The sequence below is a fragment of the Chlorocebus sabaeus genome, chromosome 21 (genome assembly GCF_047675955.1).
Source record: "Chlorocebus sabaeus isolate Y175 chromosome 21, mChlSab1.0.hap1, whole genome shotgun sequence".
NCBI classification, from domain to species: Eukaryota; Metazoa; Chordata; class Mammalia; order Primates; family Cercopithecidae; genus Chlorocebus; species Chlorocebus sabaeus.
The window spans coordinates 116,004,352-116,029,052 of NC_132924.1; the positions used below are offsets into that span (position 1 = coordinate 116,004,352).

The 24,701-nt window shown below is 47.2% G+C and overlaps 1 protein-coding gene and 1 pseudogene across 3 annotated transcripts; both read left to right on the forward strand.

Moving 5' to 3' along the window:
- Positions 1 to 3,493: 3,493 nt before the first annotated feature.
- LOC103227061 (putative trypsin-6) lies at positions 3,494 to 8,158 on the forward strand. Of its 3 annotated transcripts, XM_073009425.1 has the most exons (6): positions 3,601 to 4,313; positions 5,336 to 5,531; positions 5,885 to 5,926; positions 6,581 to 6,834; positions 7,233 to 7,369; positions 7,673 to 8,158. In XM_073009425.1, the coding sequence occupies exons 1-6, from the start codon at positions 3,968 to 3,970 to the stop codon at positions 7,823 to 7,825; spliced, it is 1,128 nt and encodes a 375-aa protein (XP_072865526.1). In that variant the 5' UTR covers positions 3,601 to 3,967; the 3' UTR covers positions 7,826 to 8,158. The 3 variants fall into 3 exon arrangements, with proteins under 3 accessions (XP_072865528.1, XP_072865526.1, XP_072865527.1); XM_073009427.1 differs by lacking the exons at positions 3,601 to 4,313; positions 5,885 to 5,926 and adding an exon at positions 3,494 to 3,575; XM_073009426.1 differs by lacking the exon at positions 5,885 to 5,926.
- A 6,718-nt stretch (positions 8,159 to 14,876) lies between these two features.
- Positions 14,877 to 19,591, forward strand: LOC140709712 (putative trypsin-6; annotated as a pseudogene).
- Positions 19,592 to 24,701: the final 5,110 nt, after the last annotated feature.

Sequence of the window (24,701 nt, forward strand, 5' to 3'; positions counted from 1 at the left end):
GGCCTTCAGGGTTCAAGTGATTCAGCCTCCCAAGTAGCTGGGATTACAAGCACGTGCCATCATGCCCAGCTAATTTTTGTTTTGTTTTGTTTTTGTTTTTTGTTTTTTTCAGCAGAGACAGGGTTTCACCATGTTGGCCAGGCTGGTTTTGAACTCCTGACCTCAAAGGATCCAAAGCACTGGGATTACAGGTGTGAGCCACCGCTTCTGGCCCAGCCCACATTTTTGAAAAAATAATTTCAACTTTTATTTTAGATTCAGGGGGTACATGTGCAGGTTTGTTACGTGGGTATATTGTGTGATGCTGAGTTTTGGGGTACAAATGATCTCATCACTCAGGCAGTGAGCATAGTACCCAATAGGCGGTTTTTCAGCCCTTTCACCCTCCTCTCTTCCCTCTAGTAGTTGCAGTGTCTACGGTTCCCATATTTATATCCATGTGTACCCAATGATCAGCTCCCACTTATACATGATAATGTGATAGTTGGTTTTCCGTCCCTATGTTAATTTCCTTAGGATTATGGTCTCCAAGTCGATCCATGTTGCTGCAAAGACATGATTTCATTCTTCTCATGGCTGCATAGTATTCCATGGTGTATGTGTACCACATTTCCTTTATCCAGTCTGCCACTGATGGCCACCTAGGTTGATTCCATGGCTTTGCTACTGTGAATAGTGTTGTGATGGATGTGCAAGAGTATCTGTCCTTTTGGCAGAACAATTATTTTCCTTTGGGTAAATGCCCAGTAAAGGAATTGCTGGGTGGAATGCTAGTTCTGTTTTAAATTATTTCAGAAATCTCCAAACTGCTTTCTGCATTAAGTTTTCCGTGAACTAATTTACACTCGGGCTAACAGTGTATAAGCGTTCCCTTTCCTCTACAGCCTCACCAGCATCTTCTATTTTTTTGACATTTTAATAATAGCCACTCTGCTGCCAAGTTCTTTCAAAGCCAATGTGGGGAAGAGCCACAGACATCCCATTTCCAGAAGAGAATTCTTGCCTGCCCACTGGTGGTAGAATTCTTGTTTTCATCTGTCTTTCATTGTTTGTTTGTCAAAGAAAAACCAAAGGCAAAGTGGTATGATCTTCCACACCTGAACCAGTTTGCAGCCGCCAGAGCCTGCTGGGAAGGGGCCCCTCAAGCATGCATTGATCTTGTCACCTGGAATTTGAGAGATCAACAAGCCCCATAGCAACCGACCATACACCTGCCCATCAGCACCCATCCTTTCAAGGGATTAGCGCAATTCTGGCTCTGCAGACACTGGCAGCCACAGGTCACAAACCCTGGGTCTCTGTGGGCTTCCCTCATCACCCAGGGCCACAATGGGCTGCCTGTCCTAGGCAGAGACACAGCAACATTCTCTTAAACTGAAATTAAGCATAAATTCCCTTCACCAATAATCATCTGAGGGCACAGTCCCTGCCTCCTTCCTCGGAGATTTTAAAACACACATCTCTCTGACCCAACAGGTAGGTGAGATCTGACTTTAAATGGGGGGAAATAGGGATGAATTGGGGTATCAGGAATGAATCCCAAGTGTTTTTGTGTAGGAACAGGCATCCACATCCCAAACTGTACCTGGAGATGGAGAAAAATGCAGGAGAGAAGACAAAAAATGGGGGACAAAGTGATGGAAAGCTTCTCTCGTGGTTCTTTCCAGCTCTGGTTGCTTTGCCAAGGTCTTGAGTGCAGGGAGGGCCAACTCTGGCTGGGAGCTGCTGCTTTGAGAGATGGAAGTGTCACTCTACCTCCAGAAAACTCATTCGATCATCTGTAAAATGATCATTTGACCATCTGTAAAATGTAAAATCCCAAGGTGGTTGTGATGATAAAATGAAAAAAACATTCTTAACTTATATGAGTTACCTGCTGTATAGTAAGTTACGTGGTATATAGTAAGCACCCAGATATGATTCACTGTTATCATAATTGAAGGACAGTGGTTTGGTGTGCTAAGCGTTAAATACAAGACAGAAAGGTATCTTAGATAAGCAGACAAAGAAATCTATAGTTCAGAATGAACAGTACCAAGAATGGCATGTCCTCCAAATTGAGCTTGGGCAGCTGGATCTGAGCCTATCCTACACATCTAAGTCTACAGTATGAGGTAACAGTCTCCACCTACAGCTACATTCTCTGCCTGTAAGGTCATTCCTTTTTGAAGAAAGATGACCTCAGAATGTACTGTGATCATTTAGGGAAGAGCACAAAATTCTGGAGAAGGCCAGTCTTCAAGCTCTAGATACAGAAACCCTCATATTCATGGGTGTTACTTTTCAGACAGAGAGTCAGAGCCACAAGCACTGATCCAAATACTCCTTTTCCAAAAATTTTCTCCATCTTCTACCAAGGTTCACCTCCCTGTTTAGTGCACACTGGTGTCTACAGTTGCTAGAGCAAGAGTCTCTCCCTATCCTCTAAGGCAGGAGTTCTGTGACCCATGCAGGCCATGACTGCCATGTAGATGACACACCTCTCTGGTCAGGCATAACTGGCCAAGCCTGAGGTACCCAGGTTTTGGAGCATTGATAATATGGGCTTTTCCTTTGTTATCCCTAAATATATTGTTTCATTTTGTCCCCTTGTCATGGGGGGACTCAGAAATTTGGTGGTGCAATTGGACATGGCCAGGGGGCTAGAGGGAGGAATCAAATGGAAACCATTTAGAGGGGGTACAGGTGGAGAGGGCATCTCTGAGCAGTGGATCTCCTGGCTGTGGGGAATTTGGCTTGGCGGCCATGCCAGGAGCTAAACCCGAAGGTTCTCTGTGGGTCCTCTGAACTCCACGGGCCCCACTTTGGCATTTTCTCCAATTGTCTCTGGTTTCCATTTGCTTCCTCCCTCTAGCCCCCTGGCATGTCCAATTGCACCACCATATTTCTGGTGGTGCAATTTCTCATTTTGCTCACCATCTCCAGAACATAACTGTTTCCTTTACCTTTCAAAGAATTCAAACTTAAACTCTGCTCATTCCTGCCTGTCACCAACCTGAACTCAGAGTTGCTGAGAAGGGAAAGCACCCTCATAAGGAAGCTCCTCCTTTCTTTACATCATTAGACTTGAGCGCAGACAGCATCTCCATCTCCACACTGCTCTGGCCAGGTTTTGCCTCAGTCAATTACACAACTGTGTCTTAGTAGTCTTGGTAGGGTCAAAATCAGGATATTCTCTGAGAAGATTCACTTTGTACTGAGCCCAGCATAATCTCACTGCATCTAAAATAGAAAATTCTAGACCCACCCCTGCACATCTTCGTTACTGAACCCAATATGTGACCCAATTACCATGTGCTTAAATCTCTACCTACTGCTGATTCTCAGATCAGATCGTAACCCAGGTTTACCATGGTCCAAACTCTGACACCTGATCGGGGGCATGTCATTCTGGTTTAGACTGTCAGCCCTGAACAGGTGGGTCACTTTGCATCATGCTGAGTGCAGGTTGCCAGGGCCACTGTGAGGTTGCATAAAAAGAACCTATCACAGGATGCACATGAGACAGACAAATGTCTTCACATTGAAAAAGGGAAGGAGTGCACCATTGGTTTTCCATCCTCCAAATGTACTGAGTAAGCTCCTACCTACCCTGTGCCCCCTGCTTCTTTGAAACACTTCCCATCCTTAAGCCTTAGTAGGAAGGAGAACCATCTGGAAGCCCAGAATCCTATGGAATGTTGAGTCTCCCTTCTCCTTACCTCTTCGTGTTGGCATTCTCGTTCCCCAAAGTCTTGGATTTGACCTTCCCACACACTGACTGGAGAGAAGCATCTTCATATTCACAGGAATAGGCCTTAGATAAGACTTTGCTCCTCTCACTGGGGCTCCAGGACACTGAAAAGCAAGCTTGTTACCAACACTTGCTCTTCCTTAAGTACATTAAATACATCCCCAATAGTTAAAAGGATTCTTAAACAGCCAGGCCATTCTCCTTCCTTCTAACCCTCATCTCCTCGGCCTAAGAATGGCCAGCTCTGTGATCCGGGCTTTGGCTTCCCTGTCTTTCCCATTCCAGCATCCTTCCAGGAAACAGCCGGTCTCCCTCTCTGCTCTCAGAAGGCAAGTTTCCTTATCACCTGTGAATCACAAGCCCACAGAGTGGCCAAACATAGCCGAGCTAATGCAAGACCCGGGGAAGGGGAAAGCTGCAGATGTGTTTGTACCGCGAGGAAACTGTACTGTGACCCTCACCTCACAGACACCTCGTCTTCCGATCCTCGGGAGGTATAGAGATGGGCCTTGCACCACCAGTCAGGCACTCTCTACCACCATGAATCCACTCCTGATCCTTGCCTTTGTGGGAGCTACTGGTGAGTTTCATGCCCCGTCTCAGGCCCCACCCACCATCCTTCCTGGCAGACACATGCCCTGCCATTCTTGCTACCTCTCCTCTTTTGACATGCTCTGATATTCTATTTCCTCCATCTGGTTTCTCTACTTCCCATCCTCCTTGGGCTCTCTTTAAGCCTCACCTGTTTCACCTTCTCCCTGACTTCCCTCCCACCACGGTCATTCATCCATATCTGCACTGTGGTTGGTAAAACTGGGAGACCAGGTGGGGCTGGCCCATGAAATGAAGCAGCAGTCTTCAGGCTTGGCTCCGACAGCACCAGAATAGTACCACTATACCTGCTCTTAACCTCAAATGCACCTGGGGAGGTTAAAAAATTACTGATGCCAGAGACTAAATTCTAGAAGTTCTAACTTCATATTTCTGGGGGTGTAGCCTGTGTACTAAGCTTGTAAGCTTCCTAGGTGATTTTTAACATTCCAGGCATACAGCCAAGGTTAAGAATTGCTGTTCTATTGGCCAATAACAACATCTACCTATGTTCTTCCGAAGTGAACCTGGGGGCTGCCATCACCTCTGCCCTGACTACACAGATCTGAGCTGACTGGGAAGCTGCTCATGGCCAGGTCTACACAGCCAAGGGGTTTTCCTAGCTTGGGGAAAGTATCCTGACAATCCAGGGCTCAAATTGCCAGAGGAAGTGCACAGGCGATCAATAAAAGAGAGAAGCATACAGTGGGTGATCAACCACATCCCAACTCCAATCCCACTGGAAGCATTGTGAGGACATTCCTTGAGACCTCAGCCTGGTGATCCCAGGAAAGATCTGAGCCCCCACTGGGCACCTAGCTACATACTCTGCAGACACAAAGACTTGGGAGCCACATCCAGTGATGCTCACTGGGGTGGCAGTGCTCCCTGCCTCGCCTAGCCTCACTGTGCTTGTTAAGAATTTCTAATTAGCAGAAAGCAACCACAGGCTAGGAGCGCCACCCCTAATATGCCACTGAGGTGCCTTCTCCCTTCCCATCTCCACTCCAGTTGCTGCCCCCTTTGACGATGATGATAAGATCATTGGGGGCTACACCTGTGAAGAGAATTCTCTCCCTTACCAGGTGTCCCTGAATTCTGGCTCCCACTTCTGCGGTGGCTCCCACTTCTGTGGTGGCTCCCTCTTCTGCTGTGGCTCCCTCATCAGCAAACAGTGGGTGATGTCAGCAGCTCACTGCTACAAGCCGTAGGTGTGGGGACCCTGACTGCAAAGCTCCCAGCCACGCTGCCTGGGCGAGCTTGGCTTCAGCCCAGGGAAGTACTGAGATTGGGTAGGATGGAGGGGAGAGGTGGTGGAGAAGAAAGCTTGTTGGCAGCAGCTGACTGTCCAGAGCAGAAAGTGAACACAAGACAGGAACCTCTCACACCCAGGCAAATCCATGAAACAGCAAGGGTTGTGGTCATAAAAGCAGGCAGGAATGATCTTGGAGTGGACTGAGCTAGTGAGAAAAGCAGGCAAGTACTTTTGCTGGTTAGCTACACATTACAGTCACCTAAGAAAGAGTTTTTAAAAATACTGATGCCTGTGTCCTATCCCAGGGCAATTAACTCAAAATTTCCAGGAAGAGGGTGTGAATATCAGTGAGTATTTAACACTCTACATCTGGTAACTGTAGAGTGTATAGACAGAGCTGAGAACCGCTGCCTACACCAAGAACTCTCAAACATGAGTATGCCTCAGAGCCACCTGCAGGCTTGTTAAGGCACAAATCACTGGGTCCCATCCCCAACGTTCTGATCAGTAGGTGGGGGTAAGAACCAAGAATTTACATTTCTAACAAGTTCCCAGGAGATGCTAATGCTATGGATACCCTTGGATTAGATTACACGGAAGGGTGGTGCTCACCAGGACAAGACGGGAGGGAGGAACAGGCACTGTGCACAACTAGCAAAGACCTGGGGTGAAGAATGCTGGGAAAATGTCAAGTAGCTCCTTGTGCCCACAGTGCTATTGACTATAGAGATTGTGGGAAAGAGATTGGGTTGAGGAGCAGTCTCTGGTGGGATCCCTTTGACTCTTCCCCAACCAACTACCACCAACCGCTGGAGCAGAAAGGTCCTGGATCTCATACCTATACTGACCCACATCCCTCTCCTAACCATGCGATATGGCTACACACCCAACACATGCCTCCTGACCTGTCCATAAACAGGGAGCTTGAGGATGCTGGGGAAGGTGGGATGGGTGCCCCGACTGTGGGAGAAGGTCTTCCCCATGCCTGCCCTGCCCATCAGCCGCATCCAGGTGAGACTGGGAGAGCACAATATCAAAGTCCTGGAGGGGAATGAGCAGTTCATCAATGCAGCCAAGATCATCCGCCACCCCAAATACAACAATGAGACTCTGGACAATGATATCATGCTGGTCAAACTCTCCACGCCTGCCGTTATCAATGCCCGTGTGTCCACCATCTCTCTGCCCTCTGCCCTTGCAGCCGCTGGCACTGAGTGCCTCATCTCTGGTTGGGGCAACACTCTGAGCTTTGGTGGTGAGTGGGACCCTTTGTCCTTCTTCCCTCCATCCTCACAATTTGCAGAACAAAACATGCCATTTACCTTGAATCCTCTCACTTCCAGGCTTAAGACACACTTCCAGTGACCATCACACACAGGCTCTGCACTGGGCAAAAGACAGATGCAAAGTCTCAAGGACTTGGCCCCTAAAATCAAAAGACAGGACAAATGGAGAACTTGCTATAATCACGTCTTGGGAGGGGTTCAACAATGATCATGTTGGGAACTAAAAGCCAGAGCCCCTTGCCAGGACTTACGTTTTGGAGTCCTGTCCAGGGCAGTATTCCTTTTCAATGTTCCATTCTAGATTACTGTCTCCTTCTAAAGCCTGACCCACATTTCTACTTTATTGATCTCTTCCTGATCCTCACAGCTGACTATCCAGATGAGCTGCAGTGCCTGGATGCTCCTGTGCTGACCCAGGCTGAGTGTGAAGCCTCCTTCCCTGGAAAGATTACCAGCAACATGTTCTGTGTGGGCTTCCTTGAGGGAGGCAAGGATTCCTGCCAGGTGATTTGAACAGCCCTTCCCATGCTGAGGCTCCCACCAATACCCAGGCCCCACCCGGGAAAAACATTTGAACTCCCAAGGTGGGAGGCTAAGGAGCCTCCCTGCCGTGCCCCCATGGAGAAGTGAGGAAGGCTCCCTTGGGCTGCATGCTGTCTGCTTAGGAAGAACAGAGAATAGGCCACCATGAGAAGGACATGGAGTCACAGAGCTGGCTGGAAAGGGATCTTTTAATGTTCAGAGTAATTGTAACTATATTCCTCCTCCATCTCTCTTTTCATACAACTTGTCCCTTCTTCTCCCCAGCGTGATTCTGGTGGCCCTGTGGTCTGCAATGGACAGCTCCAAGGAGTTGTCTCCTGGGGCTATGGCTGCGCCCGGAAGAACAGGCCTGGAGTCTACACCAAGGTCTACAACTATGTGGACTGGGTTAGGGACACCATAGCTGCCAACAGCTAAAGCCCCCGGTCCCTCTGCAGTCTCAATACCAATAAAGTGACCCTTCTCTCATTGTCTGTGTCTGTGCCTGCTGCCTCACACTCCTTCACACTGGAAAGCATCCTCCAGTCTCAGGTCAGACAGGGCTGTCTCCCTTAAATGTAAGCAGAGCCCCCAGCTCCCAAAATGTGTTGCATGGTACACTAGATTGGCACATACAAAGAGATGGAATCCAAAAATAATAAGAAGCTTGGGTGAAAGCAGGGCACTGTTTTCTAGAGGAACGAGTGTTTCAGAAAGGTGGTCTTTAGAGGGGCATTGATTTTTATTTGGGCTACTCACAGTGGTTACAGCTACTCTGCCTTCAGAACAATCACAGTACAGAAAATGTGTCAGCATCTTCAAGGCGGCCCAAAAAATCTGACCAGCTGAATCTTATTGTTAACATACAACAATAATGACAAACGCTGTTGGTGATGACGTGCCTCTCCCAGGAAAGTGTTGGCACCAAGCCCTGTACCAAGCCTTCCCTTCTCATTCACCTGGAAAATCAGACTCAAGTAAATCTCCCTGGACCCCTAACTCTTCCCTCAATTCCCTAGTTCCATCTCTGTGAACAGGCTAGAGAGATGTCCGGCCTACCATAGTAGGAGCCAGACTGAGACTTGGGAATCAAACCCAGTTCTGCACACTTTATTTTCATCTTCTTTGCCTTTGGGGTAGGACGCCACAGTGAATTCCACAGCTAACACCAGCTCCCTACTCTGACCAGGGAAAGAAACTAGAGAGGGTCAAGATTCACCCATTTGATCAATTAACTGAGGAAGGATTCCTTTTCATAAAACTTGCTTGCCATTGAAACACTTGAAGTGAGTTATTTGGGAATCTTTTAAAAAGGTGGCTGGAAAGACATCTGAGGGCTGTGACACCATCCAGCCACTCTAGCCACATGTTGACTGGTCTGTACCCACTGGAGGCAGCAGAGGGAGGCAGGCCCCACGGCACGTGTGGCACCTGCCAAAGCCTCCTCCTGGCAATTCTGAGAGGGCCCATGTTGGGGCCATAGCTCATCCAAGCTCGTCACTGAAGATCCAAGCAAGCTTCTCTTTGAAATTCCACCTTCACCGTCTGTCCCAAGCAGTTGTGGACAACCCTGGGAGCTGGTACTAAGGGCCAGGAGGAGCCAAGGGAGACAGACAAGTACAGAACACAATTCTAGTTAGTGAACAGAGCTCAGGCTTCCGAGTGTCCAGGGAGCAGCGTGCAAATTGCAGTGATGAGTAGAGTAAAACCTCTACACGGAGCACAGCTTTCCTGGCAAACACAGGGGACTGCAGTCCACATGCTGTGGAATACACCCAAGTAAGCATCAGACACTTGTTTGGTAAACAGTAAATGTGTAAGATCAATTACCTTGAGAAGGTCATCTGTGCTCCAGATGTGTGGTTCATGTGAGAAGACGGCTACCACTCACTATCTTCAGAGTAAAACAGGGCTCAGGGCTCACACACAATGGACAGATACACACAGGTCACCCAGAAATTCACTGCATACAAACATCACTTTGTTCAACATGGATTTTGTTTTCATGGAGTCCAAAGGCAGACCCTAGTTCATCTTAAAGCCTTGGGTTTGTCTGCTTTTGGAGATATACATCCAATAGATAGATACACAGACAAGATATATACATTTTTTCCCTTTCTTACCATAATGTCAATGCCTTGCCTGAATATCATCATCACTCAAGAGTCAAGGGAGGAACCAAACACTTCATAGAAACAGGGCTGGGCAGGGAGTGTTAGTTTCCACTGTTTTCTGTCTCCATTCAGATCATTCCTATCAAAGCTCAGCTGGTTAGCTGAAGCCAAGAGACAGACATAAGGATCCCAATGGCCTTCCAGACAGCTGCTTCCACCTCCTACCTGGGCCACTTACACTCTTTACAGAGAAAAGTGAGTCACCCCAATCAGAAGGGTTGCCAGCAGAAACAGGGCATGAAATCATAGATAACCATGGGATTTCTTCAAAGTGGTCAGTGTAAAATAAACCACCACTACCACCACCAAAAACACAAAACAAGCAAAAAAATGCTTATTCAAAATCCAAGACAAAATACTGTGGGAGAGCCAGGCCATGGGGTTGCCTTTTCTCAGGCCACACAGCTTTCCCAGTCCATTTGCTCACATGGAACTGTGAGATGTGAAGGTCTCCAGAGCGTGTGCTCGGGATCGAGGCTGGTACTGTTCACCTGTGGGTCCAGAACAAGGACATAGAGGCAGAAAACTGCAACTCTGTCCACCACCACGGATTAGGCCCTCCTGCTAAGAGAGGCTCTGAAGAGCACCCACCTCAGCCTTCACACAAAACATCTCCTTCTGGCTCAACTACATCCAGGCTGGAGTGCCATGGCATGGCCTCTGCTCACTACAACCTCGGCCTCCCAAGTTCAAGAGATTCAGCCTCCCAAGTAGCTGCGATTACAGGTGTGAGCCACCATGCACAGCTAATTTTTTTTTTTTTTTTTTTTTTTGATTTTTAGTAGAGACAAGATTTCACCATGTTGGCCAGGCTGGTTTTGAACTCCTGACCTGAAGTAATCCAAAGTGCTGGGAGGACAGGCGTGAGCCACTGCTCCTGGACCAGGCTCCATTTTTAAAAAATAATTTCAACTTTCATTTTAGATTCAGGGGGTACATGTGCAGGTTTGTTACGTGGGTATACTGTGTGATGCTGAGCTTTGGGGCACAAATGATCTCATCATTCAGGCAATGAGCATAGTACCCAATAGGTAGTTTTTCACCCTTTCCACCCTCCTTGTCTCTTCCCTCTAGTAGTTGCAGTGTCTACGGTTCCCATATTTATATCCATGTGTACCCAATGCTCAGCTCCCACTTATACATGATAATGTGATATTTGATTTCTGTTCCTATGTTAATTTGCTTAGGATTATGGTCTCCAAGTCAATCCATGTTGCTGAAAAGGACATGATTTCATTCTTTTCATGGCTCATAGTATTCCATGGTGTATATGTACCACATTTCCTTTATCCAGTCTAATGTGATGGCCCCCTAGGTTCATTCCATGGCTTTGCTACTGTGAATAGTGCCGTGAAAGACGTGCAAGAGCATGTGTCTTTTTTGGCAGAACAATTATTTTCCTTTGGGTAAATGCCCAGTAAAGGAATTGCTGGGTAGAAAGGTAGTTCTGTTTTAAATTATTTCAGAAATTTTCAAACTGCTTTCTGCATTAATTCTTCCATTAACTAATTTACACTCTGCCCAACAGTGTATAAGCCTTCCCTTTCCTCTGCAGCCTCACCAGCATCTTCTGTTTTTTTGATATTTTAATAGTAGCCATTCTGCAGCCAAGCTCTTTCAAGGCGAATGTGGGGAAGAGCCACAAACATCCCTTTTCCAGAAGAGAATTCCTGCCTGCCCACTGGTAGAATTCTTGTTTTCATCTGTCTTTCATTGTTTGTTTTTCAAAGAAAAACCAAAGGTAAAGTGGTATGATCTTCCACACCTGAACCAGTTTGCAGCCACCAGAGCCTGCTGGGAAGGGGCCGGTCAAGCATGCATTGATCTTCTCACCTGGAATCTGAGAGATCAACAAGCCCCATAGCAACCGACCACACAACTGCCCATCAGCACCCATCCTTTCATGGGATTAGCTCAATTCTGCCTCTGAAGACACAGGCAGCCACAGGTGACAAACCCTGGGTCCCTGTGGGCTTCCCTTCTCACCCAGGACCACAATGGGCTGCCTGTTCTAGGCAGAGACACAGCAACACTCTCTTAAACTGAAATGAAGCATAAATCCACTTCACTAATAATCATCTGAGGACACAGTCCCTGCCTCCTTCCTCTGGGATTTTAAAACACACATCTCTCTGACCCAAACAAGTAGGTTAGATCTGACTTTAAAGGTTTGGATATCAGGATGAACTGAGGTATCAGGAGTGAATCCCAAGTGTTTTTGTGTGGGGACAGGCATCCACATCCCGAACTGTACCTGGAGATGGAGAAAATTGCAGGAGAGGAGAAGAGAAAAAAAAGGGGGACAAAATGTCTGAAAGTCATTGAAAGCTTCTCTCAAGGTTGTTTCTAGCTCTGGTTGCTTTGCCAAGGTTGTGAGTGCAGGCAAGGCTGGCTCTGGCTAGGAGCTGCTACTCTGGGAGATGCAAGAGTCACTTCACCTCCAGAAAGTTCATTTGATCATCTGTAAAATGGGGAATCCCATAGGTGGTTATGATGACAAAATGAATAAAACATTCTTAACTTATATGAGTTACATGCTGTATAGGAAGTTACATGGTATATAGTAAGCACACAGAAATGATTCACTGTTATCATAATTGAAGGACAGTGGTTTGGTGTGCTACGCGCTAAAACAAGTCAGAAAGATGTCTTGGAGAAGTAGACAAAGATATCTATAGTTCAGAATGAACACTACCAAGATTGGCATGTCCTCCAAATTGAGCTTGGGCAGCTGGATCTGAATCTATCCTACACATCTGAGTCTACAGTATGAGGTAACATTCTCCACCTATGTTCTCTGCCTGTAAGGTCATTCCTTTTTGAAGAAAGATGACCTCAGACTATAGTGTGATCATTTAATGAAGAGCACAAAATACTGGAGAAGGCTAGGCTTCAAGCTCTAGATACAGAAATCCTCATATTCTTGGGTGTTCCCTTTCAGACAGAGAGTCAGAGCCACAAGCACAGATCCAAAAATCCCCATTTCCAAAAATTTTTTCCACCTTCTACCAAGGTTCACCTCCCTGTTTAGTGCACACTGGTGTCTACAGTTGCTAGAGCAAGAGTCTCTCCTTATCCTCCAAGGCAGGAGTTCTGTGAAGACTCCATGACAAGGGGACAAAATGAAACAATATGTTTAGGGACAACACAGGAAAAACCCATATTGTCAATGCTCTGAAACCCGGCTACCTCAGGCTTATCCAGTTACTCATGAGCAGAGAAATGTGTCATCTACACGGCGGTCATGTCCTGGGTGAGTCTTGAACTGCGGCAAGGTAAGGCTCCGAGACAAGGTGCCAGAAGAAAGATGAATTGAATCATCTATTTCTGCCAGGAAGAAAAGACCAGGAAGGAATCAAATGTACCGTTTGTCCTCTGGGGACCTCTGCCTGGATCCTCAATAAATCTCCTTTTAGATGCCACCTGCAGCAATTCCCATACTTCACTACGCTCTCCATGGCTTCCGTTGGCCTCATGATCAGCTCTGTCTGTATTCTTGGGCAAGACAGAATCCTTCTGAATCTCATTGTCTTACTCTATAAATGGAAATAATTTTACTCTGCACAAATCACAATTAGCATGTTTGTGGGAAGTTAGAGTGCGAAACTCAGCATAAACGAAAAGCAATGCACCACTGTTGCTTATGTGAAAACTCTTGTAAAATAATCAGGCACCGTGCACAATCTAAGGATAGCAGTGTCAGGTATGAGCCCATCAGTGACTAGAGGGGGTACAGGGTAGAAAGGGAATCTCTGAGCAGTGGGTCTCCTGGCTGTGGGGAAGCTGACTCAGCAGCCATTCCTGGAGCTGAACCTGAAGGTACTCTCTGTGTCCTCTCAACTCCACAGACACCACTTTGGCATTTTTTCCAATTCTGTCTGGTTTCCATTTGCTTCCTCCCTCTAGCCCCCTAGACATATACAATTTCACCACCAGGTTTCTGATCTTTTCTCATTTTGTTCACCATCTCCAAAACATCCCTGATTCTTTTACCTTTCAAAAATTCAAACTTGAACTCTGCTCACTCCTGCCCATCACCAACCTGAGCTGATAGTTGCTGAGAAGGGAAAGCACCCTCATAAGGAAGCTCCTTATTTCCTTACATTATTAGACTTGAGCGGAGACAGCATCTCCATCTCCACACTGCTCTGGCCACGCTGTGCCTCAGTCAATTACACAACTGTGTCTTAGTAACCTTGGTAGGGCCCAAATCAGGATATTGTCTGGGAAGATTCACTTTGTACTGAGCCCGGCATAATCTCACTGCATCTAAGATAGAAAATTCTAGATCCACCCCTCCAAATCTCTGTCATTGAACCGAACATGTGACCCATTTAACATGTGCTAAAATCTCTACCTACTGCTGATTCTCAGATCAAAATGTAACCCAGATTTACCATGGTCCAAACTCTGATATCCGATCGGGGCCATGTCATTCTTGTTCAGGATGTCAGCCCCGAGCTGGTGGGTCACTTTGCATCACCCTGAGTGCAGGTTGCCAGGGCAACAGTGAGGATGCCTAAAAAAAATCTGTGACAGGATGCACATGAGAGAGACAAATGTCTTCACATTGAAGAAGGGGGGGAGTGTGCCATTCGATTTCCATCCTCCAGATGCACCAAGAAAGCTCCTACATAACCTGGGCCCCCTCCTTCTTTGAAACACTTCCTATCCTTAAGCCTTGGTAGGAAGGAGAGCCATCTGGGAGCCCAGAATCCTAAGGAATGCTGAGTCTCCCTTCTCCTTATGCCTTATTGTTGGAATTCTCTTTCTCCAAAATCTTGGATTTGACCTTCCCACACACTGACTAGAGAGAAGCATCTCCATATTTGCAAGCATGAGCCTGAGATAAGACTTTGCTCCTCTCATGGGGACTGCAGGACACTGAAAAGCCAAGCTTGTTACCAACGCTTGCAGTTCCTTAAGTGTGTTAAATACATCCACAATAGTTGAAAAGATCCTAAACAGCCAGGCTATTCTCCCTCCTTCTAACCCTCATCTCCTCGGCCTAAGAAAGCCCAGCTCTGTGATCCGGGACTTGGCTTCCCCTGTCTTTCCCATCCCAGCATCCTTCCAGGAAACAGCCGGTCTCCCTCTCTGCTCTCAGAAGGCAAGTTTCCTTATCATCTGTGAATCACAAACCCACAGAGTGGCCAAACATAGCTGAGCTGATGCAAGACCCTGGGAAGGGGAAAGCTGCAGGTTTGTTTGTGCTTAGAGGAGCGGTGACCCTCACCTTACAGACACCTCTTCTCCCGATCCTCAGGAGGTGTAAAGACAGGTCCTCCACCACCAGTCAGGGACACTCTACCACCATGAATCCACTCCTGATCCTTACCTGTGGGAGCTGCTGGTGAGTATCATGCCCGGCCTCAGGCCCCACCCACCCCCTTTCCTAGCAGACACATACCCTTCCATTCTTGCCGCCTCTTTAGACTATGCTCTGATATTCTATTTCCTCCATCTGGCATCTTTACTTCCCGACCTCCTTGGGCTCTCTTTAAGCCTCAATTGTTTCAACTTCTCCCTAATTTCACTCCCACCACTGTCATTCATCCATATCTGAGCTGTGGTTGGAGAAGCTGGGAAGGGAGGCCAGGTGGGGCTGGCCCATGAAATGAAGCAGCAGGCTTCAGGCTTGGCTCCAACAGCACCAGAATAGCACAACTAGAGCTGCTCTTAACCTCGAATGCACGTGGGAGGTTGAAAAATTACTCATGCCAGAGAGTCAGCTCTAGACATTTTAATTTCATTTGTCTGGGGTGAAGCTTGTGTTCTGGGCTTTTAAGTTTCCCAGGTGATTTTTAACTATTTCAGGCATACAGCCAGGGTTAAGAATTGCTGCCCTATTGGCCAATAACAACATCTACCTTTGTTCTGCCGAAGTGAGCCTGGGGGCTGCCCTCAACTCTGCCCTGACTGCACAGATCGGAGCTATGGAGAAAGCTGGTCATGGCCAGGTCTACGCAGCCAGGGGGTTTTCTTAGCTTTTCCAAAGTATCCTGGCAATGCAGGGCTCAAATAGCCAGGGGAAGTACACAGGTGCTGAACAAAAGAGAGAGGCATTCAGTGGGTAAGACAGACACATCCCAACTTCTATCCCACTGGAAGGACTGTGAGGACATTCCTTGCGACCTTACCCTGGTGACCCGAGGAGAGATCTGAGCCCCTTCATGGTACCGAGCTACGTGCCCTGGAGACTCAGAGACTTGGAAGACTCATTCAGTGCTGCTCACCAGGGGTGGCAGCGCTCCCTGCCTTGCGTAGCCTCACTGTAGTTGTTAAGGATTTTTAATTAGCAGGAAGCAACCGCAGGCTGGGAGCGCCACCCCTAACATGCTACTGACTTGCCTTCTCCCTTCCCATCTCCACTCCAGTTGCTGCCCCCATTGACGATGATGACAAGATCGTTGGGGGCTACACCTGTGAGGAGAATTCTGTCCCCTGCCAGGTGTCCCTGAATTCTGGCTACCACTTCTGCGGCGGCTCCCTCATCAGCGAACAGTGGGTGGTGTCAGCAGGTCACTGCTACAAGCCATAAGTGTGAGGCCCCTGACTGCAAAGCTCTCAGCCAGGTTGCCTGGGAGAGCTTGGCTTCAGCCCAGGAAAGTACTGAGGCTGGGTAAGATGGAGGGGAGAGGTGGTGGAGAAGAAAACTTGTTGGCAGCAGCTGACTCTCCAGAGCAGAGAGTGAACACAAGACAGGAACCTCTCACACCCAGGCAAACCCATGAAACAGCAAGGGTTGTGGTCATAAAAGCAGGCAAGGATGATCTTAGGGTGGTCAGATCTAGTGAGAAAAGCAGGCAAGTATATTTTGCTGGGTAGCCAGATATTAAAGCCACCTAAGAAAGAGTTTTTAAAAATACTGATGTCTGTGTCCTATCGCAGGGCAATTAACTCAAAATTTCCAGGAAGAGGGTGTGAATATCAGTGAGTCTTTAACACTCTACCTCTGGTAACTATAGAGTTCATAGACACAGCTGAGAACCGCTGCATACACCAAGAACTTTCAAACCTGAGTATGCACCAGAACCACCTGCAGGCTTGTTAAGGCACAAATCACTGGGTCCCATCCCCAAGGTTCTGATCAGTAGGTGGGGGTAAGGCCCAAGAATTTACATTTCTAACAAGTTCCCAGGAGATGCTAATGCTATGGCTATCCTTGGATTAGATTACACAGAAGAGTGGTGCTCACCAGGCCAAGAAGGGAAGGAGGAACAGGCACTGTGCGCAGTTAGCAAAGACCTGGGGTGAAGAATGCTGGGAAATCTTAAAGGAGCTCCTTGTGCCCACACTGCTAGTAACTGTGGAGATTGTGGGAAAGAGACTGGGAAGGCTGGTTGAGGAGCAGCCTTCGGTGGGATCCCTTTACCTCTTCCCCACCTCACTACCACCAACCTCTGAAGCAGAAAGGTCCTGGGTCTCACCCCTACACTGACCCACATCCCTCTCCTGCCCATGCAATATAGCCACACATCCCACCCCATGCCTCCAGAGCTGTCCATGAGCAGGGAGCTTAAGGACCCTGGGGAAGGTGGGATGGGTGCCCCGGCTGTGGGAGAAGATCATCACCATACCTGCCCTGCCCAACAGCCGCATCCAGGTGAGACTGGGAGAACACAACATCAAAGTCCTGCAGGGGACTGAAACAGTTCAACAATGCAGCCAAGACCATCTGCCACCCCAGATACAACTGGAAGACTCTGGACAATGACATCCTGCTGATCAAGCTCTCCAGGTCTGCCATCATCAATGCCTATGTGTCCACCATCTCTTTGCCCACTGCCCCTCCAGCTCCTGGCACTGCATGCCTCATCTCCGGCTGGGGAAACACTCTGAGCTCTGGCAGTGAGTGAGAACCTTTGTCCTTCTACTTCCCCTCCATCCTCACAATTTCCAGAATAAACTATGCCCCTTAACTTGAATCCTCTGGCCTCCAGGCTTAAGATACATTTCTAATACCCATTACCCCCAGGATCTTCACTGGGCACCAGAGAGATGCAACGTATAAAGGATGTGGCTCCTAAAATCAAAAGACAGGTCAAATGGAGAACTTGCTATGATCATGTCTTGGGTTCAACAATGATCATTCTGGGAACTAAAAGCCAGAGTCCCTTGCCAGGACTTATGTTTTGGAGTCCTCTCCAGGGGCAGTGTTCCTCTTCAATGTTCCATCCTAGATTGTCTCCTTCTCTGGCCTGACCCACATTTTGACTTTCTTTGATCTCTTCCTGATCCTCACAGACAACTACCCAGACGAGCTGCAGTGCCTGGATGCTCCTGTGCTGACCCAGGCTAAGTGTAAAGCCTGTTACTTGAGAAAGATTACGGACAACATGTTTTGCATGGGCTTCTTCAAGGGAGGCAAGGATTCTTGCCAGGGGATTTGATCACTTCCCATGCTGAGGCTCCCACTGATACCCCGGCCCCATCCGGGAAAAAGTTTTGAACTTCCAAGGTAGCAGGGCGGAGGAGGCTCCCTGCAGTGCCCCCATGGAGAAATGAGGAAGGTTCCCTTGGGCTGCATGCTATCTGCTTAGGAAGAACAGAGAATGCGCCACCCTGAGAAGGACGTGGAGTCACAGAGCTGGCGGGAGGGGGGTCTTTTAAGATTCAGAGTAAATGTAGCTATATTCCTCCTCCATCTCTCTCTTCATACAACTTGTCCCTTCTTCTCCCCAGCTTGATGATGGTGGCCCTGTGGCCTGCAACGGAGAGCTCTAAGGTGTTGTCTCCTGGGACAATGGCTGTGCCCAGAAGAACAAACCTAGAGACTACACCGATGTCTACAACTATGTGGACTGGATTAAGGACACCATAGCTGCCAACAGCTAAACTCCCTATCCCGCTGCAGTCTCTATACCAGTAAAGTGACCCTGCTCTCACTGTCTGTGTCTGTGCCTGTTCCCTCACACTCCTTCACACTGGAAAGCATCCTCCAATCTCAGATAAGACACAAATGTCCCCCTTAAAGGTAAGCAGAATCCCCAGCTCCCAAAATGTGTTCCATGGTACACTAGATTAGCACATACAAAGAGATGGAATCCAAAAAGCAGCAGCACCTTGGGAGAAAGGGGGGCAGTGTTTTCCAGAGAAAAGTGTTTCAGAACAGTGTTCTTTGAGGAGGGGGTATTGATTTTTATTTGGGTTCTCACAATGGTTGGAGCTACTCTGCCTTCAGAATAATCACAGTACAGAAAATGTGTCAGCATCTTCAAGGCAGCTCAAAAAATCTGACCAGCTGAATCTTATTGCTAACATACAACAAAGTCAAATGCTTTTGGTGATGACATGCCTCTCCCAGGAAAGTGTTGGCACCAAGCCCCGGACCAAGCCCTCCCTTCTCATTCACCTGGAAAATCAGACTCGAGTAAATCTCACTGGACCCCTAACTCTTCCCTCAATTCCCTAGTTCCATCTCTGTGAGCAGCTAGAGAGATGTCCCGCCTACCATAGCGGGAGCCAGACTGCGACTTGGGAATCAAGCCCAGCTCTGCACACTTTATTTTCGTCTTCTTTGCCTTTGGGGTAGGACTCCACAGTGAATCCCATAGCCAACACCAGCTCCCCACTACGACCAGGGAAAGAAACTGGAGAGGGTCAGGATTCACCCATTTGATTAACTGAGGAAGGATTCATTTTCATAAAGCTTGCTTGCTTTTGAGACACTTCAAATGAGTTATTTGGGACACCTTAAAAAGGTGGAAGGGAAGACATCTGAGGGCTGTGACACCATCCAGCCATTCTGACCACACATTGGCTGTTTTCCACCCACTGGACGCAGCAGAGACAGGCAGGCCCCATGGCACCTCTGGCACCTGCAAAAGCCTGGCAATTCTGAGAGGGCCTATGTTGGGTCCATAGCTCATCCAACCTTGTCACCGAAGATCCAAGGAAGCTTCCATTTGAAATTCCACTTTCACCTTCTATCCCAAGTGGTTGTGGACACCCTGGGAGCTGGTACCAAGGGCCAGGAGCAGCCAAGGGAGAAAGACAAGTTCAGAGCACATTTCCAGTTACAGGGAACACAGCACAGACCTCAAGTGTCCACGGAGCAGAGTGCAAATTGCAGTGATGAGTAGAGTAAAACCTCTATATGGAGCAAAGCATTCCTGGAAAACAGGGGACCGCAATCCACATGCTGTAGAATACACCACATGCTGTGGAATGAATCAGACACTTGTTTGGTAAACAATAAATGTGTAAGATCAAACACCTTCAGAGGGCCATCTGTGCTCTAGATGTGGTTCGTGTGAGGAGACGGCTACCACTCACTATCTTCAGAGGAAAACAGGGCTCAGGAATCACACACAATGGACAGATACACACAGGTCACCCAGAAAGTCACTGCATACAAACATCACTTTGTTCAACATAGATTTTGTTTTTATGGAGTCCAAATGCAGATCCTAGTTGACCTTACAGCCTTGGGTTTGTCTGCTTTTGGAGATATACATCCAGTAGACAGATACACAGACAAGACACATACATTTTTTCCCTTTCTTACCATAATGTCAATGCCTCGACCGAATATCATCATCACTCAAGAGTTAACGGAAGAACAAAATGCTTCACAGAAACAGGACTGGGCAGGGAGTGTTAGTTTCCACTGTTTTCTGTCTCCATTCAGATCATTCCTGTGAAAGCCCAGCTGGTTACCTGAAGCCAAGAGATAGACATAAGGATCCCAATGGCCTTCCAGACAGCTGCTTCCACCTCCTACCTGGGTCAGTTAGACTCTTCACACAGAAAAGTGAGTCACCCCACTCAGAAGGGTTGCCAGCAGAAACAGGGCATGAAAATCACAGACAACCATGGGATTTCTTCCATGTGGTCAGTGTAAAATAAACTACCACCACCATCAAAAACACAAAACAAGAAAAAAAAAAATGCTTAGTCAAACAAAAAGGCAAACTACTGTGTGAGAGCCAGGCCATGGGGTTGCCTTTTCTCAGGCCACACAGCTTTCTCAGTCCATTTGCTCACATGGAACCGTGAGATGTGAGGGTCTCCAGAGTGTGTGCTTGGGATCGAGGCTGGTACAGTTCACCTGTGGGTCCAGACCAAAGGGCAAAGGGGCAGAAAGCTGCAACTCTGTCCGCCGCCATGGATTAGGGCCTCCTTCTCACAGAGGCTCTGAAGAGCCCCCACCTCAGCCTCAAACAAAACATCTCCTTCTGGCTCAACACCAGCCAGGCTGGAGTGCCGTGGCATGGTCTCTGCTCACTACAGCCTCCTGAGCTCAAGTGATTCAGCCTCCCAAGTAGCTGGGATTACAGGCACCCACCACCATGACCAGCTAATTTTGTTTTTTTGTTTTTCTTGTTTGTTTGTTTTTGTATTTTTAGTAGAGACAGGGTTTCACCATGTTGGACAGGCTGGTTTTGAACTCCTGACCTCAAGTGATCCAAAGTGTTGGGATTGCAGGTGTGAGCCACCACTTCCTGCACAGGCCCCATTTTTAAAAAAATAATTTCAACTTTTATTTTAGATTCAGGAGCTACATGTACAGGTTTGTTACATGAATATATTGTGTGATGCTGAGGTTTGGGGCACAAATGATCTCATCACGCAGAGACCGAGCATAGCACCCAATAGGTAGTTTTTCACCCTTTCCACCCTCCCTCTCTCTTCCCTCTACCAGATGTATTGTCTACTGTTCCTGTCTTTATATCCATGTGTACCCAATTTTCAGCTCAAACTCATACATGAGAATGTGGTTTTTGGCTTTCAGTTCCTATGTTAATTTGCTTACGATTATGATCTCCAGCTCCATCCATGTTGCTTCAAAGGACAAGCTTTCATTCTTTTCGTGGCTGCATAGTATTCCATGGTATATATGTACCATATTTCTTTTATCCAGTCTACCGCTTATGGACACCTAACTTCATTCCATGGATTTGCTACTGAGAATAGTGCTGTGATGGACATGTAAGAGCATGTGTTTTTTTGGCCAAGCAATTATTTTCCTGTGGGTATATGCCCAGTCAAGGAATTGCTGGGTGGAATGTTAGTTCTGTTTTAAATTATTTCAGAAATCTCCAAACTGCTTTCTGCATTAATTTTTCCATGAACTAATTTACACTCGGCCCAACAGTGTATTAGCATTGCCTTTCCTCTGCAGTCTCACCAGCATCTTCTATTTTTTAGACATTTTAATAAAAGCCACTTGGCTGCCAGGCCCTTTCAAGGCCAATGTGGGGAAGAGCCACAAACCTCCCTTTTCCCGAAGAGAATTCTTGCCTGACCACTTGTAGAGTTCTTGAATTCATCTGTCTTTCGTTGTTTGGTTTTCAAAGAAAAACCAAAGGTAAAGTGGTATGACCTTCCACACCTGAACCAGTTTGTAGCCACCAGAGCCTGCTGGGAAGGGGCCGGTCAAGCATGCATTGATCTTCTCACCTGGAATCTGAGAGATCAACAAGCCCCATAGCAACCGACCATACAACTGCCCATCAGCACCCATCCTTTCAAGGGATGAGCGCAATTCTGGCTCTGCAGACACTGGCAGCCACTGGTCACAAACCCTGGGTCTCTGTGGACTTCCCTCCTCACCCAGGGTCACAAGGGGCTGCCTGTCCTGGGCAGAGACACAGCAGCATTTTCCTAAACTGAAATTAAGCATAAATTCCCTTCACTGATAATCATCTGAGGGCACAGTCCCTGCCTCCGTCCTTGGGGATTTTAAAACACTCATCTCTCTGACCAAACAGGTAGGTGAGATCTGACTTTAAAGAGGGGAAAATCAGGATGAATTGGGGTATCAGGAATGAATCCCAAGTGTTTTTGTGTGGGGACAGGCATCCCGACCTGTATCTGGAGATGGAGAAAAATGCAGGAAAGGAGAAGAAAAAAAATGGGGACAAAGTGGCTGAGAGTCCTTGAAAGCTTCTCTCGTGGTTCTTTCCGGCTCTGATTGCTGTGCCAAGGTCTTGGGTGCAGACAGGGCCAGCTCTGGCTGGGAGCTGCTGCTCTGGGAGATGGGAGAGTCACTTCACCTCCAGAAAGCTCATTTGATCATCTGTAAAATGATCATTTCATCATCTGTAAAATGTAAAATCCCAAGATGGTTGTGATGATAAAATGAAAAAAAATTCTTAACTTATATGAGTTACATGCTGTATAGTAAGTTACATGATATATAGTAAGCACATATAAATGATTCACTGTTACCATAATTGAAGGACAGTGGTTTGGTGTGCTAAGCACGAAACACAAGACAGAAAGATGTCTTAGAGAAGTAGACAAAAAAATCTATAGTTCAGAATGAAGAGTACGAAGAATGACATGTCCTCTAAATTGAGCTTGAGCAGCTAGATCTGAGCCTATCCTACACATCCGAGTCTACAGTATGAGGTAACAGTCTCCACGTATAGCTATGTTCTCTGCCTGTAGAGTCATTGCTTTTTGAAGAAAGATGACCTCAGACTATACTGTGATCATTTAAGGAGGAACACAAAATACTGGAGAAGGCTAGTCTTCAAGCTCTAGATACAGAAATCCTCATATTCTTGGGTGTTCCCTATCAGACAGAGAGTCAGAGCCACAAGCACTGATCCAAAAATCCCCTTTTCCAAACAAATTTTCCATCTTCTGCCAAGGTTCACCTCCCTGTTTATTGCACACTGGTGTCTACACTTCCTAGAGCAAGAGTCTCTCCTTATTCTCTAAGGGAGGAGTTCTGTGACGATCCCATGACAAGGGGAAAAAATGAAACAACATGTTTACGGACAACACAGGAAAAGCCCATATTATCAATGCTCCAAAACCTGGCTACCTCAGGCTTGGCCAGTTATGCCTGACCAGAGAGGTGTATCATCTACATGGCAGTCATGGCCTGGATGGGTCTGGAACTGTGGCAAGGTAAGGCTCTGAGACAAGCTGCCAGGAGAAAGATGAATTCAATCATCTATTTCTACCAAGAAGAAAAGCAGCAGGAAGGAATCAGACATACAGATTGTCCTCTGGGCACCTGTGCCGTGATCCTCAATAAATCTCCTTTTAGATGCCACCTGCAGCAATTCCCACATTTCACAACGCTCTCCATGACTTCCGTTGGCCTTATGGTCGGCTCTGCCAAGATCTGTATTCTTGGGCAAGACAGAATCCTTCTGAATCTTATTGTCCTCCTCTATAAATGGAAATAACTCTGCTCTGCACAAATCACAATTAGCATGTTTGTGGAAAGTTAAATGTGAAACTCAGCATAAATGAAAAGTAATGTACCACTGTTGCTTATGTGAAAACTCTTGTAAAGTAGTCAGGCACCATGCACCATCTAAGTATAGCAGTGTTAGGTATGAGCCCATCAGTGATTAGAGGGGGTACAGGGTGGAGAGGGGTTCTCTGAGCAGTGGGTCTCCTGGCTGTGGGGAAGGTGGCTCGGCGGCCATGCCAGGAGCTAAACCTGGAGGTTCTCTGTGTGTCCGCTCAACTCCACGGGCCCCATTTTGGCATTTTTTTTCCAATTCTGTCTGGTTTCCATTTGCTTCCTCCCTCTAGCCACTGGCCATGTCCAATTTCACCACCAAATTTCTGAGCTTTTCTCATTTTCTTCGCCGTTTCCAGAACATACCTTTTTCCTTTACCTTTCAAATTCAAACTTGAACTCTGCTCACTCCTGCCCATCACCAACCAGAGCTCAGAGTTACTGAGAAGGGAAAGCACCCTCATAAGGAAGCTCCTCCTTTCATCATTAGACCTGAGCGCAGACAGCATCTCCATCTCCACACTGCTCTGGCCATGTTATGCCTCAGTCAATTACACAACTGTGTCTTAGTAGCCTTGGTAGGGCCCAAATCAGGATATTCTCTGAGAAGATTCACTTTGTACTGAGTCCAGCATAATCTCACTGCATCTAAAATAGAGAATTCTAGACCCACCCCTGCACATCTTCGTTACTGAATCCAATATGTGACCCATTTACCATGTGCTTAAATCTCTACCTACTGCTGATTCTCAGATCAGAACATAACCCATATTTACCATGGTCCAAACTCTGACATCTGATCGGGGGCATGTCATTCTGGTTCAGACTGTCAGCCCTGAGAGGGTGGGTCAGTTTGCATCACCCTGAGTGCAGGTCACCAGAGCAACCGTGAGGCTGCATAAAAAGAACCTATGACAGGATGCATATG